Genomic DNA, 23,767 nt, shown 5'->3' with positions numbered 1-23,767 from the left:
ATATTTTTCACCTGCTAATCAATAACCCCAAAGCGTTTCCTCTCTATAATGTCAGAACATCAAAGATTAATTTCAAACACATATAGAAATGTGGCTCTGGACACTTCAATGATTATCAGTGATAAAATCCGCATAACTGGCTCTGAAAGGAAAATATTTGAGCCTTTGAGACTACCCTCTGACTTGCCTCCCTGCAGCACCTTCAATGCCCAAAGAACTTCAGCAAAAATCCTATGGTGATGCCCTCCATGCATCTGAGGAGACTTAGCAAAGAGGAGAAAGATGGAACCTCAGTCTCTCCAGGACAGAAAAATACAGTTTTGAACACACAGGGCCCAAGAATACACAGGGCCCATTACCAGAAGTGAGGGTCAAAGAGGACAGAGGAACAAGGAACTTTTCCACTTATTCTTTTATATTTGGTGTAGAATATGTGTCCACCATGTTGTCATTGTCTTGGTGCCAAAGCAAGTCAGTTGGCAAGGTTCTCATCACAGCCTTTGACACTTGCAGAATGCAGACAATTTTGGTTGATATTTTAGTGTAGAAAATGTCACTGAAAATGACATACCTCCAAGAAATTTTCAGATTTTGACTAACTGTATTTTCTAACTGAAAATTCTTCTGACAACGTTCTTCCCCCTGACAACTTTCTTTCCCCAAGTGGCTCTAATATTAATATTTAATGACTTATGTGTCTCAGTGGTGTTGTCAATTTACTGACGTCATCTGTCCTATGTAAACTCAACACAGAGGGTGAATATTTAAGACTATGTGTCATCCTTCTTCTTCTGTCCTTATTGCACTACTGCATTCATTCCCCATCCTTCATTATACCATGTATTGCTACAATGAAATATTTTCATCTCCTAGCAGCTGCTACTGCATAATGTATTTCTGGATCATCTGAGTAGCTTGTTAGGAGGAAAATTTACTAATGAGTTAAAATTTAATTTGTCTTGTGTCATCCCAGTTCAGACATCAACCACACAATGCCATATATTTAAGCAGAAGCCCAAAATTACAGACATCTTTTCTCTTCTTTGAACTCTCTCCAGCAACCATCTCCACATATGTCCTTATTTAAACAAAATGATTTCTATATGAAGGATTAAGTGCAGGTTTCCTGAGTAACATTTTTTAATGAGATGCTGATTCTTTTGTACAATATTCTCTGCTCCTCATAAAATTTCTCAAAGTATTTCTTTCCCCCTACTTGCTCATAAAGGTTTGTTCACACCAAAATTCACCTTGCCAAATGTAAGATTTCTCAGAAATTACTCTTTCTGCCTGGCCTTTCAATACCTCAGTGTCAGAAAGGAATAGAGATGGATTCTTCTTCTGCTTGCCTCAAAGCAGTTCTTGGCTTAGATGGATACTGATTTATGTGAGTGGAAAAGGCACAGACTCCACATTTCTCCTCAACTACTTCATCCTGAGAGGGTGCCAGATGCAATGGAGATAGGAGATATGGGAAGGATAGAGAAAGGCAGGCAATGAAATTTTCTTCTCTTTGTGTATGCATTTCTCTTTCAGTCTGACAGGAACACTGGTGATCTCTCAACTCTTTTTGGAAGGACCTTTGGAAAGTAGTTTGGGGTTTGTTTTCTTATTTCACTTCAAAGCCATCCCTCAGATGCCTCACTGATAAGCCTGCCTTAAGAACTGAATAGCACTGAAGGAAATTGGTGCTGCTGTACCCAGGACAGACACTGACAGCAATTTAAAGAGGACATGCACAGCCTTCAAAACACAGGCAGATAATCCAGAGCACAAACATTTCCTGGAAATACTTGTTACACTTAACATCACCTTAGAAGTTCTAGGAAACATCAGAATGTCTTTAGTTAACTCTGCTTTAAGAGAAATGTGATGTTCATTTGCACTACAGCAGTATTTCACCTCCCCTGTTTGCCGTGGTGAAAACACAGGTGCAATAGAACTGCCAAGACAGAGCTGCTTCCCGAGGAGGGCTGGAAGGGACCAACACCAAAACAGGACAGAACAGCAGCACAAAGCAATTCTACATGGGACAAAACTAAAAGGAGAGCTTGAGAAGCAAGTGAGAAGCAACAGAAACATTCATTTTCTCTCTCTGAATCCATGCACAGATCACACAAACCATCACTATGAACATTAATTGCTTCACTGCATTCTGTGTGTATCTATACATTGTGTACAGACAAACTTTTACACTGCAATGACAGCCTCTATCCTTGTGCCTGTACTTGTCCTGTCCAGCTGGCAGGCAGGAAGGGATGTGGCAGGTGGCCATAGCAGGAGCCCCACCTTCATGCTGAAGCCTCCAGGTGCTCCCCTCTGGAAGGAGCATTGTTCCTGCTGGCTGTGCAGCCCCTGCTTCCAGCACCTGCAGGATCCCATTTAATTGCTGCCCAAGGAGCTCATGTTTGACAGCATCAGTGCAGGCTGCCCTGGCTCCTGGGCTGACCTGCTCATCATGACACTTATTAGGGTTATGTTCACCCTCCATTAATACAGAAACACTTGCCTTCCCAGCCCTTCTGCATCAAGGGAAAGCATCAGCGCTCGCACACCTACACACCGGTGTGTGTGGCTCTCTCCTCGTGTGTTTACTGTTTATCCTTTTTTTTTTTTTCAGGAATCACACTCAGAATGTGTTGCTGTCTGAGCTGTCACTGCCTGTCACATTACAATGAGATCTCTGCTTTCAGAAGCCAGTTCAGGTTGTTTAATCATCGCTCCCCTCCAAGCTGTCCATCACAGGGCGGTCGCCAGGCAACAGCATCAACAGACAGGGCTGTGGGTGGCTGATGAGGAGGAGGAGGAGGATGCAGCACACATTGGCAGGGAGGAAGAACTCACGTTCCCATGGGAGAGCGAGCTATGGGAGCTGCTGAGTCTCTATCTGATGGGATCCCAGCCTGCAGCATCATGAAAGTAACAGGGATTTCAGCCTTTGCTGAACCCAGTGTTTGGGAGGGGAAAAAAGATGCCAGGAGCCTGGTGCATGGCACAGGAGTGCAGAGCTGGGTGTCCTCAGCTCTCGTAGGGGTCCATGGTCCAACTCCCTCCATCACAGGCAGGATAGCAGGGCACTGCCATCATGCCCTGGCCATGGCCATGGGCACAGACTGGGGTATCAGACAGCTGGAATCAACCACATTCACTCCTTTAACAACTTTAAAATGAGTTCTTTTGGAGTGGATGACAAGTTTCTGGAGAAAAAAGAAAGATCACGTGTCATCTTACAAAAGTTGAGAATAAAATGGAAGGCAACACCAAACTGGAAGCTTTTGGTCCAAAAGATGAGCTGGAGAATATTTTCATTTATTTTTGTTTAATTTTTTTTGTTGTTTTCAAGGATACACAACTAAACAGTCATTTGTTATTGAAACAAACACACAGATCTGCATCAAAGCATCCTTCAGTTACAATAGCCTAAATATTTACTACTAAACTTCATCAGCTCATCTGTAGTGACACGAGGTCACTGGATCCAGGCTAAGTCCAGATCTATGTAGGCCAGATCTATTCTCTTCTCATCTCATCTCTAGCCCAGGCTCTGTCACTCTCAATATATTGAGGGGATGTGTGGAAACATGAACACAAATGAAGTGGAGAAGGTGCAGTGCAGTCCCTCCCCATGGTTCAATCCTCAGCCAGAGTAACATCTCAGGGAATAATCACTCCCCAGAATTCTCTAACATGGTGGCATTTCACCAAGGATGTATGCATTTTGAAATTAAGTTTAATGTATCTCCTGCTTTGCTTCTGTGTCTCTTAATAAGCTGTTTAGACTGCCCTATAAAAAACAAAACCAAACTACTCTAAAGTTTCAATCAAAGTAAGATTTCACTTTTATTTGCAGATACCCATTTCCAAAATTTGATTTGATATGATTCCAATAATGATTCATTTAAAGATTTTATCTTTCATCTACAGGAATGTATTTTTTTCCTGGAAAACTGAATTGAAAGCAACGGAAAGCAAACTAATTTTCTGTATAATGCTCTTTGGCTTACAGAGCTTGATTTTCAGCACAAGTATTCTTTTTACATCAGAAAAATATATTTACACTTACCTATAAGTAAATACTTAATAAGGTCCTCAAATACTCATTTGAATAGTCAATGGAATTCACTTTTCCTACGTTTGTTTTCAGAGAATATTCAGTGAAAGATACTGGCACCATTTTTGACCAAGACAGGGCACATTAAGCTGTTTCTAAGAATTTAAACTGACCCAGTGACACACACAGAAAGGGAGCATATGACCTCTTTCATCTACTGAAATTATACTTTGCAGTTAAAAGAAAAGTTTTCCAGGCAAAGTCCAAATGATTAAACTGTGTCCATTTCCACATTATTGAGGAATTTCTCAGTGTTCTCTGAATTAGGAACGTTATGATTACTTCACCCCTCCTATAAAAAAAGTGCACCTGAGAAAATCACATATGGAGCAGGGAAAATTTATGGAGATAAAAACATGCCTACATTTGTTATATAAAATATTTCCCTTGAATTATTTTTCCCCCACCTTAAATTTAGTGGGGGAGGTGAGAATGGGGGGAAAAAGAGAAACATTTGAGAAATGACATGGGATATCTCTGTTGGGTTACCTATATAGCCTGAGACTTTTCCAAGGAGCTTTTCACTTCCTCCTGAAGAAGTGCATGAAAATTATCTGCAAGAGCTCATGGCACTGCTGTCTTTACACAATCACCAGCAAAGGTGACCTCAACCTCATACACTTGGGATGTGAATATTGACACTGGGCTGGGATCTGGTGGTGTAAGTCATCAAAAGCTTCCCATTTGTAGGTAAACAGCTTCCACCCCAAAAGCCCAGATGAGATGAGGGGGTTATCTCTGGAATTTTCCCAACAGGAAAAGAAAAATCATGAGGTCCTTGACTCTCTTGACCTTCCTGCCCCTGCAGAAGCAGTTCTGCCCCAAGCACAGCACAGGGAGAGCACATGGGAGGCTCTGTCCTGGCTTGGGCTGCTCCTGTTGGAGATGCTTGGCATTGACATCCCCCAGAGCTGCTGGAAGAGCTGCAACTTCCCTCCTTCTTCCACCTAAATCTCCACCTGTTTCCCCAATCTCCTGCTCCCCACTCACCCCACATCAGGGGCACCCCAGCACAGCTGCCCTGGGCTTGTGCCTGCCATAGGCAGCTCCAGCAGCCGGCGTGCAAGAGAACACTCCACAAGAGAACACTCCAGCACTGAGGGACACGATGGGAGGTTAAATTAAGTTCTTACAGGCCCTCTAAAAGGAAGGAATTACGTTTTAGGGCATATCCTAAAATATCCTGTTCCTTCTGAAAGTACTTTTATGTTCCCCAAGGAGAGAAAGTACAGGACTAAGTAAAAGTGTTATTGTGTTACCAGCACTGAGAATTAGGGATTAAGGGCTCTTACATTAACTGTTGTTTGATTTAAGATACAGCCAAAAAAAACTCCAAGTGGCACAAAAATCATTTTACTGCATCAACTTTCATATGCATTTAAAATTCCAAAATAATTACTTTATCACCCAGTGCTGCTATTTGAATTGGAATCAAGGTCCATTTTCATTTAACACAGAAATGTCAATTAGAGCTCTGGGAGTCATTGATTTTTTGGTTTGCTGGCCAGGTATAAAAAAATAATTGACGAAAAAAAGCACCTTGTGTCAGTCTTAATTTTTTTTTCCTCCTTGGAAATGTAAACCTGAATGCAGCTTTGCATCTGGATGAACAGGATCTAGTACACACAGCTTTTAAGATAACAGCAGTTACCTAAATATAGGCAAAAACAGTTTGAGATGCTGTGCATTCCCATACCTGGACATCAGGTGGGACACAGTTCCCACAGGATGCCCTTACTCTGTGAAGCAGCAGTCAGGGGTAATGCCATCTCAGGTGTCCAGCACACTGAGTCAAGGTTTTTGTATCACTGGATCATTTTAAAATGTAGAATATAAGAACTGGAAATCCATTCCAAAAATGCTGCCTGATTCAAAACAAGAAAATGTTGCATTTAAACTTTCACAACTTGGGCTTGTTGAGGGCTATTTCTCAGGAGCCTTGGAATCAAAGGAAAATCAATGTGAACCTACCAGATGCTCTGGCCAAGCTACAAGAGCACTTTCCAGAGAAAGCAGTCTTTAATGGGGCAGTTTCATTCTCCTGGCTGGAGCTCTGCACAACGTGAGGGCTGTATTCACTCTGACGTGGCATGAAAGGCCCAGGGGATGTGAGATTGTCCAAGGCCAATGCTGACCTTGCAGCCCTTCACATGTAAAGCTGTGTCACAGCTGACTGGGTCTCTAACCCCTCCAGAATGAATTAAGGACTTCTGACCTCCTGGCTTCCCCCTCTGGACTGACTTCGCCGTGGCCGCCAGGTTAGGGAAATACAAACATCTTATCTGAAGCCAGGAGGAAAGGGAGAAACCCATTTTCTATTATAAAGTAGTGTATTAAGAAGATTGAAAGCTATAACCCGATTGCTTTACACAGTTTATAGCCTCTCTATATTGCATGAATGCCAGTTGCAACTGTCAGAGCTCTTCCATTATTCTCCTTAATCTCCCCTTGTGATGGGATTTGCATATCCCACCTGTCAGTGGCAGAAGCTCCTCACCATCTCCCAAACTCTTTCACAGAGACCAGCATCACACAATGACAAGCCTTTCTTCCAGTCCTCACAGATTCTCTTTCACTTACTGCTTTCTCTCAGAGCACGGCTCTTCTTATTAACAATTTCCCATGTATCCTATTTCATATTCTGTATATGAAAAGCCTGTGTTTTATCCAGTCAAGAAATATATCTAGAGATGGATTGCAACACAGAAGAAAGAAATACTATGCCTGTTGAGTCATTTTTTTGAAAATTCAAACACACACACACACACAAGAAAATAAATACGAAAAATCCTCAAGACCTCTGGTTAAAGGAATAAAGTCCTACACAGTTACAGGAAATTTAGAGGAAGTTTTATATCTAGATTGGATGTGAAGCATTTTATTATCCAACAGTACTCAATATAATCAAGACAAAAATTTGAAACAAGGGACTTTTAGCAATATTTTAATTTTATTTGATTTTTTTTCTGGTTTAAATTCCCATTTTTGTTTCCTCACGTTTTATTCAGCCCTTCCAAAATATATTCTTGGTAGCTCTAGCAAGAGATTAGCCTGAAACAGTCACAGCATCCGGTGCATTATACTCTTAATACTATTATATATTCTTGTAATTTGCACATAATACAGACTCCGTCTCACTGAATTATATTAATGCCAACATCCTCCTTGCATGAATCTTTTCTGGCAGCTGTTTTCAGCACCCTAGGAATCAATCCCAATATGAAGAAACTGACACTGGGGTCATTCCTCACCGTGGGTCTCACTGAGCATCTGGCTCTGGGCTCCACATCCACACTCATTACCTTAAAATTCCTCCTTTATAATGATTCAATTGTCACAGGGTATCACAGCATCAGGCAATAAAATGCTGGTCACTCATGGGATGATGCTGGCCCCCTGATAGTTTTACTTTGGAGCCACAGCTCTGCCAACAAGAGAAAAGCAGAGGTTATCAACTATGTCCTCTTGCATGAATATGACATTTGGGCAAAGTCTCCAAGTGAGATGTGAAAAAAAACATTTTGATTATGGTCCCCCATTCTAGACTGAACAGAACACTGGCAATTTAATGTACTTTAGGGCCATGCCTTTACTGCCTTACTTGTAAAAAACCAATATATTTGTTATCATCTTTATTCATCAAAAGCAAACAATCAGATTCAAATTCGAGTTCTTGGGTACCTGACTCTAGAAATTCAGAGTTCACTGTCCAAAACCTGTTGTACAAGCTGATACAGAAAGAAGAGTGCTTGCTTGATTTAGCAAACCAGAGGCTGAAAGGGAGTATCATCACTGCCTGTAAAATAATTCCAGGGAATGTAAGTACCAGGGAGGGAAAATAACTTCAATTAAAAGGAACACACACAAATGAAAAAAAAATTAATCTAAATTGCCCAATGGCAACATTAGAACAGAAATCAGAGTAGTTTCCAACAGTCAGAAAAAAGGCTTGGAACAGCTACCCAAAAAGGAAGAAGGAAATAGAAGGGTGAAGAATGGAAGGATGTACATGTACATGTTTGATCAGTCATGGCTGTTTGTACATGTTTTAGTTTGATCAGTCATAGCTGTTGGATGCAGTACTATGTGCCATTCTTGAAATTCCTCATTTTTACAAAGTAGGTCTGAACACTTCAGCTGAAAATCCAACAAGAGTTTCTTCACAATTGCTTTGTCCAGGATGAAATACAGTGCATTGGAAATACATAGGTGCACTATTATTCTGCCTTACCTGTGCCCACTTTGTCCTGTCAGTAACATTAAGTAACATCTTGCAAGCAATACCTAATGCAGAGTTTCATCTTGCCTAAAAGCTCTCCCATATGAGACCTAACTCTTCCCCTGTTGTAATCACCTGACAAGAGCAATGATGACCTTGCAGGCTTCATCCTGCACTGGACCCTTCAGCTGTATCAATTTCTGCTGTGGATGGAATATAAAACCTGTCTGGCCATGGTTGTTTTGAGACCCCTCTGTGTCTCCATCAGTCTGATGAGGATCTGCTGCTGTAGAGGACCTCTGAGAAGCTCAGCTTTGTCTTTCCCACCATGTAAATGACAGAAGCTTGAACCAGCTGTTTAAAGGTATTGTGCTCACATAAAAGCCAATCCCCAGGTACAAGGCCAAGTACATGCTCAAATTCTCTGCCACACAATTTGAGATCTACACCAACATCCAGCCCAGGAAAGCACTTTGTCCAGTGCAAGGCAACAGCAAACTGCTATGATAATAACTGACACTGTAAACCCATGTTGCTTTCTTTCACAACACCTCATTATAGCACCAGCTCTAGCACCAAGGCACTCACTCAATCTCCTTTACCTTTCAACCTCCTGCAATTTTTTTTTTCTTTCTCCAGAATACTTTCAAATTAACAAATAAGGCACTGATCTTGCTCCAAGCCAGCTTAGGACAGAAGCAATCTTCATTTTTTGTAAGCCCTGCAAAGCATCTCTATCCCAAAAGCTCATTATGGACATAACCTAGAGTCTTGCTTCTCTCCATTAAAGCCAGGTCTCTCTTTTAGCTCCACACATAAATCTCTGCTAGCTCTTTTTCCCTAGTCTATAGCATGGCATTAAGGGAGCTATAGAGACTCCAAACCTACAGTGTCAGGACACACTGCATCAGCAACACACTTGGGATCTCCATGAGCTAGGGAACCTGCCAACTTCAACACCACTAATGACATTTCTCAGTGGTGCAATAAGGCAGGAGATGTCACTTGTGTATCTTGCAGCAGAGATTTGAGAAAGATTTCAGGTCATATGAACTTTTACTCCAGTTTTATAGGGGCCAGTGGAAAGATGCTCAGGATGCATCAATGCAGGTAAGTGCTGCCAGGACCCATTTACAGACTCAATAGTCTAGGCTCTTATTATATTGTCAGAATGATTTCAGGCAAGGTGCTGGCTTGGGCCAGTTAACACCTCCTTGGATCATCCCAGCCAGTCCAGCACTCAATGCAACCAGGGACCCTTTTCACCCACTTTTGCTGCAGCTGCTCTTCTCTGTCTTGCAGACTGAAAGAGCTCAGGATTGTGGAGATGCAGGACAGCTTTGTGTGGCCTCACTCACCTGCACTGGAGTCAGAAAAAGCCTGAGGCCCACCTGTATTTTAACATAACACTGGATACGCTCCTGATTTCATCCACATCAATCATTTGAGAAGCCAGTCTTGCTACACCTATGCTCTCCTCTGGGCAACTCCTGCTGACTCCATCAGTGAAACAAGGTACAGAGGAGAGAATTAAAATCTACAGATTAGAGAATATGTGAACTGTGTCACTAAAGATGAGCAGAGCATGCTCCAAGTGTCTGGATGTAAATGTGGATCTGGAGAGCAAGCTGTCCAGGGAATACCTAAAATCACTGATGAGCCAAAATAAGCACTGATCTAAAAAAATTTATGTTGATGGAGTTAGACTTGGACAACTTGTACTATTATTTCTTATTCTTACTGTACTTGTGGCTTAGCATACAGCAAATTCAGAGCAAAATGCCATCAGTTCAGTGGTGCACACACTTAATATAAAATCACAGCCTAGCCTGAGAGAAGCTGCAAATGCCCAGAAGAATCCCATACAGAATTCAGGAGTCCTTTCTCTTCCACAGCAGTATTGCAATTATATCCACACCACTACCAAAATAAGGATACAAGATACCACAGTGAGGCTGACAGGATAATGTACACTGCAATACAAAAAACTTGATGATGACAATGCTTTAATTTTCCAGTTTTTCCACTTAACAGGATTTCAAATATTTTGAGCTTTATTTTTGTTTTTCCTGTCCTCACACAGATACTGCAAACTATGATCTTCACACTGTCCCTCTGCCTGGGCAAAGGCAAAAGTTGTTTGACAGCAGCACTTCCAGAGCACACAAGAATGAAAACGAGCAGAAGTGTGTTGCATCCCTGTGCCACAGCATGGAAACTCCAGCAGGAAGCCAGCAGCTGCAGCTGTTGGAGTGCAGGGCACTGGGGTTACACAGCATCCTCACAAGCAGCACACTGGGATCCTCTGCAACTTCCATGCAGGCAAAACTACATATTCTGTACCCTAAAGGAAGCATTTCACCCCAAGCCCATCCCACCCCCAGCTCCAGCACTGATGGGAACCCAGAACCTCCACACAGTGACAATGGGTCGGTGCCACTTTGGGCTCCCTCTGAACACACCATTGCTTCAGCTGAGCCTGGACAAGCCTGTTGTGCATCCAAGTCCTGCTGGGACCCAGCTTCACTCTGTGTTGAGAGGGGGCTGCAAGCAGAACACAAAACAGAACAGCACTGCCAGAGCCCCCACAGTGAAGGGGGAGCATAATATCCCTGTACACGATGCAACCTGCAGCTCTTTGGGAAGGACAGTCACAAAATGTTTCCCCCTGAAAAATTTGTACACCAACACACGCAGAAAGTAAATCAGTCCCTGACAACAGCAGTCCACACTACTACCACAGTGGGCAGAAACACATAAACAAATATATGTGTACCTAAACACATAGGTAACAATAGATGTGTCTTGAAAAATGTTCAGGTGAAACATAATGTCAGTGATAGAGCAGAGAAACTGCTGCCTGCTGGATGGCTTTTTATATCAGAATCTTTTTTCTTTAGCAAATGGGTCACTTGAAACCAGTGTCAGTCTCAATTCAATTTGTATGAACAGACCTGAGTTCCTACAAGGCAGCTTCTGTTCACACAACTATTTAAGAATAGTCTAGCTGAGTTGTGAAGAAAGGGGAAAGTCCTTCAAAATGGGAATGACAACTATTCCCTTGTCAATTAATTGATTAAAAACTTCCTGATGAGACCATAAAACCATGTCCCAATTAACTAGGGCTGAACCCCACAGTGAAGTCCTTACGACATCCGCTGCAATTTAAATTGAGTAGCTCAGTACGATCTATACCAAAAGGAATTCATAATGACTAGACTATAATTTCAAAATGTTATCAGTCTCCTAGTACTGAAAGCTGAGAGGGAGGCCAAAGATTTCTGCCAAGCAGCCAGAAACCTCCTGGCATTACAGCTGCAGACGCCTTAGAGGAGAGCCTGAGTCCCTGTTTCTCCTGGGAACTTGCATGGGCAACAGTCACGGAGTGGTGGCATCCCTTTCTCCCTCATTAGCATTCTGCTCGGTGTCTCTAAGAGGCAAAGTTGGAGAATCCCGACAGACAGATCCCTCCACTTCTGCTGGTCCACAAGCAGAGTTAAGGGCAGGCAGAGAGCACTCCAAGCAATTTACCCTTGCCTTCCCTGAGCCTCAGCCCTCAGCTCCAGGTATGACAGCAGCAGAGGCTGGAGGGATACAGTGCCCAAGTTAACCTGGTAACTTTGATGTCATGACTATGGCTCCAGCCTGGAAATCAGTTCCCTACTTCTCTGGCCAGTTTTGTTCTGCTTGGCTCAAGTCAGAGCTGTTCTGATGCTATTCCTGAGACACGTGCAGGTTATGAGGAAGAAACAAAACTCCCCTGTTTAACACCTTGGTGGCAAGAGGCAAAAAGCAGCTTTATCCCCTACACAGAGACACCTCGGAGGCAAAGTCCTGAAGCCCTCCAGCATCTCTGCATCAGCAGGGCCTGGGGATGAGCCCTTGGGCTGACGTGGGCCCCCACAGCTGGCAGGAGGAGAAGCAGCAGCAGAGGGGCTTTCCCTGGGCATCCTTCCAGCTGAGCCTGCCAGGCTGCCCGTGAGGGTTATCCTGGGGAGAAAGCTGGATGCATCCAGGAGCATCCCCCTAAGGAGACCCTTCCCGTCCGCCGCGGGCGGGGGCAGCGCTGGATGCCGCTCTGCTCCGGGCCGGGGGACACGGGGGCCGGGAGGGGGATGCGCTCAGCGGGCGGGCGGGGAGCGGAAACTTTTTCTACTCCACAAGAATGGCCCTTTTGAAGCCCTTCTGCCCCACTGCACACTGCTAAGCGAAGCCAATCCCCGGCGCCCGGAGGCGCAAAATCCCCTTCGAAGAAGAAAAACCCAGCACCCCCCACCCCCGATTACACACACACGGGGGAGCGGGCGGGGAAGAAAAAGAAGGGGAGAGGGGGGGAAATAAGGGAAGCACGGAGGAGCCGCCCCCGCCCGCGGTACTCACGCTGCTGTTGTGGCCGGACCAGTGCACCATGGCCTGGTTGTGCGCCGAGTCTCCGGCCAGGGCGAAGGTGGTGCTGGCCAGCCGCAGCTCCTCCAGCCCGAAGCGGGCGGCGCCGCCGTCCCCCGGCTCCCGCCCCGCGGCGCCGCCCGGCCCCGGCCCCGGCCCCGCCGAGCCCCGCGGGCTGCGGCCCCAGCGCCGCCGCACCGAGCCCGGCCCGGGGCCGCCCGGCCTGGGGGGGCCCTGGAGCGGTCGGTCCTCGGCCGGAGCCGCCGCTGCCGCTCGGGGACGGCGCTCCCCGGCCACTTTCTCTGGCTCCCTCGGCACTCGCCGTGTCTCCCAGCCGCTGGATTGCATCCCCGCGGGAGCAGGGGCGAGGGTCGCCTGCAGCCCGGCATCCTCCGTGCCGGCCTCTTGCCCTCTCTCACCTCCCTTCTCCCCGAGGAACCTCCTTTGCTCCTCTTCTCCTCTGTCGGTCCTCAAGTGCATCAGTAATCCCTGCTGCGGCTGCTGCTGCGGCTGCACCTGGGAACGGCAGGATCTGCAAGTTATTTCTGCACCGGTAAAGCCATAAGTGAAGAGAAAAAGCCATGTCCAGTACAGGAGAGCAACGTGCCAGGCTGGGTACCAGCCAGCAACTTTTTCCATCGCTGCCGACTGCTGATGAGTGCGAGGGTGAAAGAGCAAGAAGGAGAGCGCAGGAGCGAGGGAGCCGGCGCTGCCGATTCAGCCGCCGCGGGGTAAACACGGCGAGAACTCCACGTAAAGTTTCAGACTCTTCCGTGCTAGATGTAGCCGAGGGGTAGAGGAGATTACTTTCTTCCCACCTCTTTCTTCCCCCTCTTGTATCCTTTATCTTCTTTTGCACTTTTTCCTTTCGTGTCTTTTCCCCTTCTCTTCTTTCCTTTTCTTTTTCTTTTTTCTTTTTTTTTTTTTTTTTCCCAAGACTGGTGTTGCTGATGAGGCTTGTGATGGAAGGCAAAGCCACAACCACACGGGGGAGGAGCTGATTTGAAATCAGAGAGAGAGGGAGAGTGAGAGGAGCGAATCCTGGCTGGTGATTTCTCCCGGCTGCCTCTGTGGAAGTCTCAGCTCGCTCCTCTCCCGCTCGCTCTCTCTGCGCTCCCTCTCACTTCGCCGCTTGTGCATCACACTCCTCCCGCAGCCAGGCCGCCCCGTGTGCCGTCAGTGGCTGGTTGCTCACTCCCCCTCTCTCGCACACACTCCGACGACGGACTTACCCCAACTTTCAAACTCGTATCATCCGATCCCTTCCTCCCCTGTGCTTCCCGTCAGCTCCAGCCCCTAAAGCCTGCTCCGCAGCATGCTGAAACCTCCGCACAGCGACTGGAAGCAGATGTGCAAAGTGAAGGAACAGTACATGCGTGTGTGTACAGTCTTCCCAGAGGAAATGTTTTAATTCGAATAATTAAGTGGCCTTAAATGTCTGAGCAGGCTCTGAAATAACCCTTTCTTTCTCCCTCCTCCCGTGATTGGTGTAAGTGCATTGGAGTTGCTCAGAATAGGCACCTGTGCTTGCTTTTACAGAGGGAAAGTCGCATTTCTGCCCTCTGTTCCCTCCCCCGCCTGTGCTTCACTGTACTGTCGTGCACAGTAGCTGCCGATGCTTAAATAAATCACTCATGCACGGCAGAGATGTACCCACATAAATGCTGATGGAGACAGGGACAAGCTTTTGGAAATGAAATGACAGCACTTGGTGGAGAGGGAGATTCCCCTCCAGTGGTTTATCAGCAGAAAATAAAAAAACAAACAACCCTGGTGGCTTTAGCTGTCTCTCAGGCTTTTAGGACCAGCAATTTCCCCTGCAGGAGCCGTGCTCCTCTCTCATAGATGTCCTCCCCGCAGGGGGAGCAGTGACAGTGGTGGCCGGAGGAGATCACCAGGGGCTGCCTGCAGAGCCTGGTGCCTGCTGGCCACGGGAGCTGCTGGTCCTGACCACAGACAGCACTGCTGGTTGCTGCCTGCAGAGCAGGACAGGGCTCTGGGCTGTGACAGGCACTTCCCAGTGCCCACAGCCATGAAAACTGGAGGGAATTGAAAGCTGTTCCACTGGAATTTTATTCCATCCCCGTCTGCCTGCTCTCACTCATTCCCATTTGATTTACGCGCGAGTTTATTTTTTAATTAATATTTTTAACATTTCCTTCCTGACACAGAAGACCTTATTGATTTTCTTTTCTTTTTTTTTTTTTTTTGGCAGGGCATTTCAGAAAACGATTTACAGATTTGTTCCACATTCTTCTAGAGATTTCACTCAAATGCTCACTAGTGACACGTCTTGGGATATTAGCACAGGACCAGAGGTGAAGGGAGACTCACAGTAATTCAGGCTGGGCATAACTTCATGCTGCTTACAACAATGATGGATTGTCTGCAGTGTAACCACCTGACCTCAGCTAAATCTTGCAATTAACTGCATACCTGTTTCCACATCTCCCAGCTAAATGGTTACTATTAGTTACAGCCTGTCGGGTAATAACAATAATTAACACTCACGCTTAAACAGCTCCTTTCCTTTACTAAGCCCCAAACTCCTCACAAAGGCCACTTTTGGAGGAAACTGAGTCAAAGCATGGTCAGCACAGTAGTAATGATTGGAGGTGGAGCTACAACAATTGTCAGCCCAATCCTTTATCTTCTGTTCAACAGATTGAGCAGGTGGATCTATCCCAGAGGATCAACTAAAAAGTGTCACCTTCCCAGCACAAGTCTCTTAAGGAGGCTTTAATCTAAAGGAATGAAATTCAGGGATGAGTAGGTGAGACAGAAAAAGAACTTGGAAGAAGGAAATTACTAAGAGGTCAGAGGAAATTTCTCTTGGGATTGTTATAGAGGTTTGCATGTCAATGAGTGGCTAAGGCTAAGGAGAGAAACAATATAGCTGTCTCATTTAGGCAGGTGATTATCTCTGCATTGTGATGAGTGGCCATCGAGTGGTAGGGATGGAGCACACCTTCTGCACTGTGAACACACTGCACCCGCAGAGCTCTTCAGCAAATGCACACAATCAGTCATGGAGAGAAAATACTGGATCCATCCTAAGGACCACAGACAGGTTTTCCAGCATAGACCTTGTTGTGGGTGGACACAGGACAGACACATACAGTATGAGCCTTCCCCTGAGCCCTGTTTTCAGGAATTATCAGTTTGGGAGATTCTAACAACAGCAGAAACTGCACTTGATCCCTTACTTTTAATAGGTAATAATGTAGTGGGACTTTTAATGGACCTGTCTTCCCAAAATTTGTCTAATCTGTATTTATACTCTTGGTGTCTGAGGCAAGCTGTGATAGTCAATCTTACAATCTGATTATGTGTACTTTTGAATACTCGTGGTCTGCTCTTATCTGAGAGAGACATTTTAAATCGCTGTAATCTAATCTTGCTGCCAGCCATCTTTTGCCACAGATGATGTGATGATTGAGCCATCAGAGATAAGAAAGCGGAGTCTTTGGCACAAAAGAATAATCTGCTGTCCTTTGATGTAAGGGATAGCTTTCTCAGTTGGGAGCAGGCACCGAGCTCCTGTACTCAGGCAAAAAGAAGCTGGTGTGATGTGACTGAACTCCATGGCTGTGCCCAGAGAAAGGAAAAGCTGCTTTCATTGGTACCCAGACCCGAGGCCCCACCTGATCTGATATTTCAGTACCACACGTGCAGCTCCAGCATCTGGTGATATTTTCCATGAGAGCTGCTACACTACCTGGTCAGGAGACTGTTCTGTTTCACATGTCCAGTATTGCCTGAGGAGAGGGGATATGAGCAAGCCAGGGGAGCCATGGAACAGGAGGCAGGTATAAAACATGATACCATGAGAACAAATTAAAATTGCAGGCTTTAGCTGGCCTCTTCAGCCTCTGCCTTTGCCAGGATGAGCAGTGGCTGTGGGTTTTCATCTGCACCTGGAGGAACTACCTCAAAGCCAGATATCTGCACATCTGGGGGAGTTTCTTGCTTCTGGGTTCAGGAAGAATAAACTGGTATCTAGGGAAGGGAGCAGATGCCATTTCTAGGTGTATGTTGCAGTGGAAGCAAGCATTTTCCTGAGGATTTATATAGCCTTGAGAAGAGAAGCAGGAACAGCTTGAAACATGGATGAGTACACAAATCTTCACTTGGGACTGGGCAGGTTCTGAGACAGGTGGAAAGATGGGCTTGGTCAAGGACATAAATCCTTATGACAGTGATTGCAATAATCTGCCATCTGCAGGAATCCTTTCCCCTGGAGTGTTTCATACTCGCAATCAGAGACTACTTTTGTGAAAAATGTGCTCCTGAGAGACTTCCTGGCTCCACAGCATTCCTGTCTCCTGAAACATGCTAGACGATGCACCCTGTGTGATGGAAACACCTCAGGGACTATGCCAACACTGCCTGTACTGTGATGGAAGGAAGGGAGAAAAAGGAATGAAAGAGGATACAGAGAAGGAAACAGAATTGGGTGGGCTTAACCAGCTGAGTTTCTAGTATAACGCAGGGGGATAATATAGCCTGGCCTTTTGTGAATCTGAATGTCTTTTAGGCAAAGGAGTACAATCTTTCCCTAGTAAATATTTGTATAATCAGGATTTTTTTAATCTACACTCATTTTAAATAATGACTTTTCTCAGAGAAGACTGTGTAATGAAGGGAGACCAAGAAGAACACTGCTCCATTGATTCCTATCAAGCCATGGTGAGTGATGAATACTGTAGTTTGACATTACACATAATTCCCCCAAACAGAATCTCTGTTAAAAAACAAACAAACAAATCAGGATACAACAGGTCTTGTTGCAGTTTCCCTTGGGGGGGAAAAAATACTTTCAGCTGTAAATATCACAAAAAGTTGAGTGTTTGTTTTGTTTTGTTTTCTAAATAGGGTTTGGATGCTTCATTCTTTAAATAAAATAGGGAGTAATTATATATATATATATATATATATATATATATATATATATCAAACCAACTACTTCCTAGTGCTTCTTGTTTTACTGAACAAATGGAAATTATTTAGCCATATGGCTTATTTTGCAGCAATAGGTTTATAGCAATAGCAATTGTTACATAGGTGTTATTATAAATAAATCCTGTTACTTATACTGGGGCAATGCATTTGACAAAAAGTGACCAAAATATTTGAAAAAAATCTGTAACTGAAAGAAAACCTCTATCTTCTTTCTGCTGAGTTTCATTTCCCTTCCTCAGGCTATTTTTGGAAAGGTGATTGAACTATTTATTTTTGACACTAATAATTCCTCTAAATTAATTAACATGAAATCTATCCTTTTTTATTCCACACAATCAAATGCCAAACCAGTGCTGTCCTAAAATTAGGCTGGTGCAGCCTTTAACAAGGGCTCCTATTCATCTGCAAATGTGTTGCAATTTTGCTTTAGTTGCCATAAATATTAACAGCAAGGGCTTTTTGTTCTTGTACTCCCTCTTGCTGCAGCCTGTTGCAAAGACTGAGGTTTAAAGTTATCTCAAGAAAAGTGCAAGAATTTGATATTTTATAACTTCGAGCCATTTTGCTTTGCTAAATCCTCAGATGGGGAGTTCATACATTCATGTATCTGGCAATGAGGTTGGGGGCTGAGCAGATTCAGTCAGTGGGATTGCCTCCAAGTACAGGAAGGTGCTCAGCACCAATACCTGGTTGCAGTTTTCCTCAAATCCTGTTTATGTTGAAATATCTAGTCATGCTTATTAGCCAGCAGGTCCCTCTGAGGACAGTAGGACTTGTCTGTATTTTCTCCTCTGGAAGTTGTGTTGTGTAATTCCTGTTTCACTTCCATTTCTGGATCCCGAGTGTTTTTACACCATCCAACCAACCACAAATGGGACAGCAAACCCCACGCTCATGGTGCAGGGTCTGTTTTTACTCTCTGGGTTCAGACCTCCTTCCTGCTTTTACAGCTGCAGATATTCCCTGGGCCAGCTGTGCCCGGGTGATAAACCAAGGGTGGATTTGCCATAGGAGGAAGGGAGCATTGGAGGGGAGTTACCCTCTCCAGAGAAGCTCCTGCTCCCAGTCAGGTGCTGAAGCAATGCTCATGTGGCTGCACAACTGCCATATCTGTGCTGGTGTTGAATCCAGCACTCTTTGCCAGAATCCTGGGACTGAATCCTGTTTCTTCTTGTGTGACATCTGCTCCTCTGTGCTGGTCTTGAATTTCACTGTTGCAGTGATCCTCTCCCCTTGTGAGCTGGAAGCATCAATCCATTGCCACCCTGTGCTCATGAGTTTTACTCCCCTGTCAGGAATTACCATGGATTTAGGAGCGAAAAAACCCCACAGGCCGCAGAAGACAGTGGATGAGAAAATCTGCTGCTTGAAATTCCCAGCTGACATTCTCTCTTGATCAGCTTTTGCAGCCTAAGAAACCTGGAAAGCTGCCCTGAAGAGCTGGTCTTAGATTCTGCTGGGTTTCATAGTTGGTTGAGTGTAAAGTAGAATTGCAAGAGCTGCACATACTCAGCTGGTGCTCTGAGCTTGCAGCTGAGGAGAAAACTGAGCTGGAGCTCACAGATAGAATGAGCTGTATTATAACAACTTTGAAACTAGTAAACATTGGCAAAAGGAGGAAGCCTGAGGTGTATCTTGTAGTCAACTCATTCACCACTGCCAATATGAATGATAACCACAGGGATGACCCAGCAATTGTCGCATTTCATCCTGACTGTTTTAAAGCAACCCCATAATACCCAGAAGGTTTTTGCCATCAATAACTAAAATGTATGGTGTGAACACTTCCAACCACATGAAAGACGAGAATGCAACCAGGAAAAATGAGAATGAATTTAGAAAGTCATGCTTGACCAACCTGAAGGTCTTCAGCTACTAAACAGCTGACTATTTTAACACTGACTATTTTAACATTGGCTCCAGCACAGTCTCATGGTAAACTGAGGCTTATGGCAGGTTTTAGCAATTGACAGAGCTGTGGAATTTGGTTGCATTGCAAGTGCCAGCAACTGAGAATCAACTGGCTAGAAAACATCTGGGGTTTGCATTGGGGTTTCTCTTTGCAAATAAGGCAAACTGCATATTCTAATGTAATGCTACTACCAGTGATGGCACACACTTCCAAACAAAAATTGGAGACTGTTGTGCTATACCATCCTAAATTTGGCCATACTAGAAAAACTGGCCATTACCTGACTCTCTCTGCTGTTCCTGTGGGAGTGTATCTATTCTATATCTGACTCTCAGCAAGTTCCTTTCTCTTCTTTTTGTTGTGTGGAGATACAAAACTGCAAACTTTTCTTTCCCTGACCAACAGAGGATCTTTGCAGCTATTCACAATCATTTGCAAGTGGCTTACCTGTGTCCACTGAGTCATTTTCATTCCATCATCTTCTATTCCTTTCCAGTTCCTCAGGAGAATCATGGCTGCTGGATGCCTCTGATTGTCTTTGCAACCTTGCAAATCTGCAATTTGAAGCAGACTGATCAAGTGCAGATAATAGTTTCCTGTGAACAATAAATATCAGTCAGAGCCTGACTAGCCTTCCACAGAGTCAGGATACTTCTGTAACATAAATCTTAAAAGCCTAAAAGGCATAAAAATCATTTGTATGTTCTTTCTTTTTCAGAGAATACTGAACTTCAGTTGTCACTGGGGAAGTTCACCTGACATTCTCTCAACTCTGGGTTTATCTGCATTGACAGGACAATAAAAATTCTTGTCTATCACTCTACTGCCATCACCCTTGGCTTCTGCACTTGGTTGTGGGAGAATTTAATGGAGGTAAGAGAATAATGATGAAGAGAAAAATATTACAAACTTAATGGCCTGTGAATGGTGTTTATAGTTTGTCATCATTACAGATGGTGTTTTCTTGCTTGTGCACCTTGCTTGATTTCTCTTAGCCAGAAGTGTTGATGAAGTAGAAGTTCAAAGTACAACTAAAGATAAAATTCCTAATAGAAGAAAGAAACCTTTTTACTTTAAACTACCTTTTTACTGCAAGAAAAGTAAAAAATATAAGAAAAAAATGAGAACCCTTGAGGCTGATGGAAGATGTGAGCTTGCCCATTGACAGTACTTTATTTCAGAACTGAAAAAAGGACCAGAAAAAAATTTCTGTGAGGCAACTCTGTCCTGCTTCACTGATGCATTGTTTCTTAAGTCATGGTCAGAAATCCTTTTCTGGAGACAGTTACATCACTCACAGGTCAACCAGCAGAGCTTTCCATACACATGGTACACAATCAGGAGAGAAGGATTGGGTCATCAGTTAAACCTGCTCTCATTAATTCAGCCATTTCTGCCTAGAACAAGGTGGAGGATATTCACATGAATTTTGCTGCTAGGTGATAACCAGGGCAGACATCCACATCTGAGCAGCACAGTGCACAGTCAGAGACACCTTCCCAACTGGGGCATCTGTTTGGAGAGTTAGTGTTAAGAGGATCTGTCTGGCCAGAATCCAAGGCAGATGAAGAAAGGGAACCTTCCTCTCACCTTGTCTCCCTCCAGCCTGGCAGCTCCTTCAGCAGCTTCTCTGATTTTGTAGCTTGGTGGGACAGGGAGAGATACACCTCTAAGGAGGGAAGAGAAAACAGTCCTGAGACAGCCTGTCAGTCCTACCTTTGGTGAGAAATTTCCAGAAGGAAGGAGTTGGAATGGGTAGGGGAATATCAGGAGAAAATGCAAAGAAAATATGTATTTCTTTGTTGTCAATCTTTTCATCAAGAATCGTGTAGTGAATTTCAGGCTCCTGATGTCATGGGTTTATGTAGATTATAAATATTCTTCCTTTGTTTTCTTTCATTTCTTTTTAAAAGTAAGGAAAAATAACTAGTCTTCTTAACTGTGGAGAATGGTATGAAGACAAAGCTCCTATTTGCTCTAAATCTAATCTGAAGTGTTCCAACACAAAAAACAAAGCCAAAGCAGTAAAATGAAAATATTCCACTCGAGCATTTAAAAAAGGGTTTCTCTTTCTTTTTTTTTTCCCTTTAAAAATAGTCCCTGGAGCTATTTTTGCCAGCCACAAAGTATATTTTTTTAAAAATATTTAAAACAAATAAGTTTATCTGTAGATACATAAAAGGGAAACAATTTTTTTTTTTTTTTAATCTGGACAATCTGTTACAATCACCTTGAAATTAATATTAGTTTTCTGAATCTCTTTGGTCCTTTTTTAAACTCCATTTGGCATGGAATTAAAAAAAAAAATCAGTTATTTGTGTGATTTAAATTAATTGAGATGTTTTCCAGGACACCTTGCAATGTAAAAATAATTTATTTCCATATTTTTGGTACTAGATTCTTTTTTGCTCACAGCTCTTAGCAATTTATCTGTGACATCTGTGGGTGCAGCACCTGAAAGATTAAAACTCATATACAAATATTTGTTTCTGGTAAACAGGACACTGATAATGTAATTTTAGGGTTAAACTTGATATTAGGTATAAAAGAACTCTATAAAATAATTTCAAAATAGTTAAAAATTATGTCAGATTTTTATAAAAACCTTGAACAAAAAAGAGAAAGAAATCCCCTCCTCATCAGTAAAAAACCCTTTCATCTAGAAAAATGAGATTTATTAAATAAGGATGATGAAAAAACAATAACTCTGTCAGTTTAATACATGTATACACACACAAAGGTCAATAAATAGCCCAAGTAATGGAAGGAACTCATAAGCGATGCTTCTGCTGATTTCATTGCAAGCATTCCCTGAGATTACATTTATTTTTGTGAGTATTGTTGCTTGGAAAGCTCTGTGTGTTTAATATCTATTCTCACATCGAGAAAGCTTAGGGGAAAATCTCCATTTGCATTTACTTTCATGTAATTAATAATAATTCAGGGTTTGTGCCTTTCTTATGCCAAAACCGTGCTTGCCAGTGTTTGCAGCATGTATTAGTCCAAGTCTGAATCACTCTGATTTTCCCCTCTGTTTGAAACAATGTTTGTTCAAAAAATATGAAGTGTGCTTCTCTTTTGTCTTCATTCAATCCAGACTAGATTTGAACATTTTTATCCAGACTCCTGGATATTCTGTTTTAAAATGGCTTCAATTTTCCAGTCTGACCAAGTCTCCGTGTGCATTTTGGTTCCCTTATGCCTGATTGCAATCAGTGGGAGTCTCATCATTGATTTCCATAGAATTGGGATCAAATTCATTTGCAGAATAACAGATATGTTTGCTGTCATGGAATAAGCCAGATCTCAGGGCAGCAGCATCCAGGGAACTTGAGAGAACAAGGAATAAATTCAGAGTCTCTGATCTTGCTTGGGAGGAACCTAAGCAAGTCCTGCTTTATTAGTGGTGACTGCCCTAAATAACACATCTTGAGTGTCTGCCCTTTAACTGCAATAAAAGCTTCTTTTCTCACTCAGGCTCTCCCAGTAGTCAGCTCATTTTAGTATTTTTTTATGAAGCCTCTGTCTTCTGCAAGATTTCCTTCTCATGATTTCAAATACTCATTGACACACTGGGTGTTTTAGTGTTTTCAGCATCTGTTGACTCTTTGAGGTTCAAACTGCATCTTTTATAGTTTGGTTCTTTTTTCACATTCCAAAAGAGGTAAAAAATTAAAAAACAAGACATGGGCCCTGGATTGTTTTTTTGTTTTGTTTTGTCAGGTAGGTGCATCATTCTGCACAATCTTATTGCGTCTTTGTTGTTGTTTTTGCCAGACAACATAATTATCGTGATTGGTGGGTGGCCAACAAAGTTTTAATTAGATCCAGGGGGATTTAAGCAGGACTATGTATTAAAAAAAATGCAAAACAACGTTGCCAGAATTATTGTTTTTTTATGTTGTGAGGCATCCTCTGTAAAATATGATGTTGCCTCTTTGCATTTCCAGTTCTGCCCTCTCTTCTCCTGCCTTGCTCTTTCCCTTGGTTCACAGGGAGTGGTGAACTGGCATTAACATCCTTACACTGAGCCAACCCTGCCAAGCTGCTGCTGCTAGAAAATGTCCAGCAGCTCAGCCCCTGCCAAACAGAGCCATTGATCCTCCAGCTTGTGCCAGTTCAAAGGAGCATAGGATGCATATCCAGCTTTGTGGAAGGGCTGACAAGTGATTTGGGG

At 43.6% G+C, this 23,767-nt stretch overlaps 1 protein-coding gene across 3 annotated transcripts in view; it reads right to left on the bottom strand.

The window, feature by feature from the left end:
- Positions 1-14,216, bottom strand: part of SORCS1 (sortilin related VPS10 domain containing receptor 1) — a 259,953-nt gene extending 245,737 nt beyond the window's left edge. Inside the window, exon 1 of one of the 3 annotated variants that reach the window (XM_054637007.2) lies at positions 12,711-14,216. In XM_054637007.2, coding sequence (XP_054492982.2) covers positions 12,711-13,355 — 645 coding nt within the window. In that variant the 5' untranslated portion in view covers positions 13,356-14,216. The remainder of the gene's footprint in view (positions 1-12,710) is intronic. The other 2 variants (XM_054637006.2, XM_077182900.1) reach the window with 2 other exon arrangements.
- Positions 14,217-23,767: the final 9,551 nt, after the last annotated feature.

Source organism: Agelaius phoeniceus, chromosome 9, assembly GCF_051311805.1.
Source record: "Agelaius phoeniceus isolate bAgePho1 chromosome 9, bAgePho1.hap1, whole genome shotgun sequence".
NCBI lineage: Eukaryota > Metazoa > Chordata > Aves > Passeriformes > Icteridae > Agelaius > Agelaius phoeniceus.
This window is presented reverse-complemented; position numbering and strand designations above follow the sequence as displayed.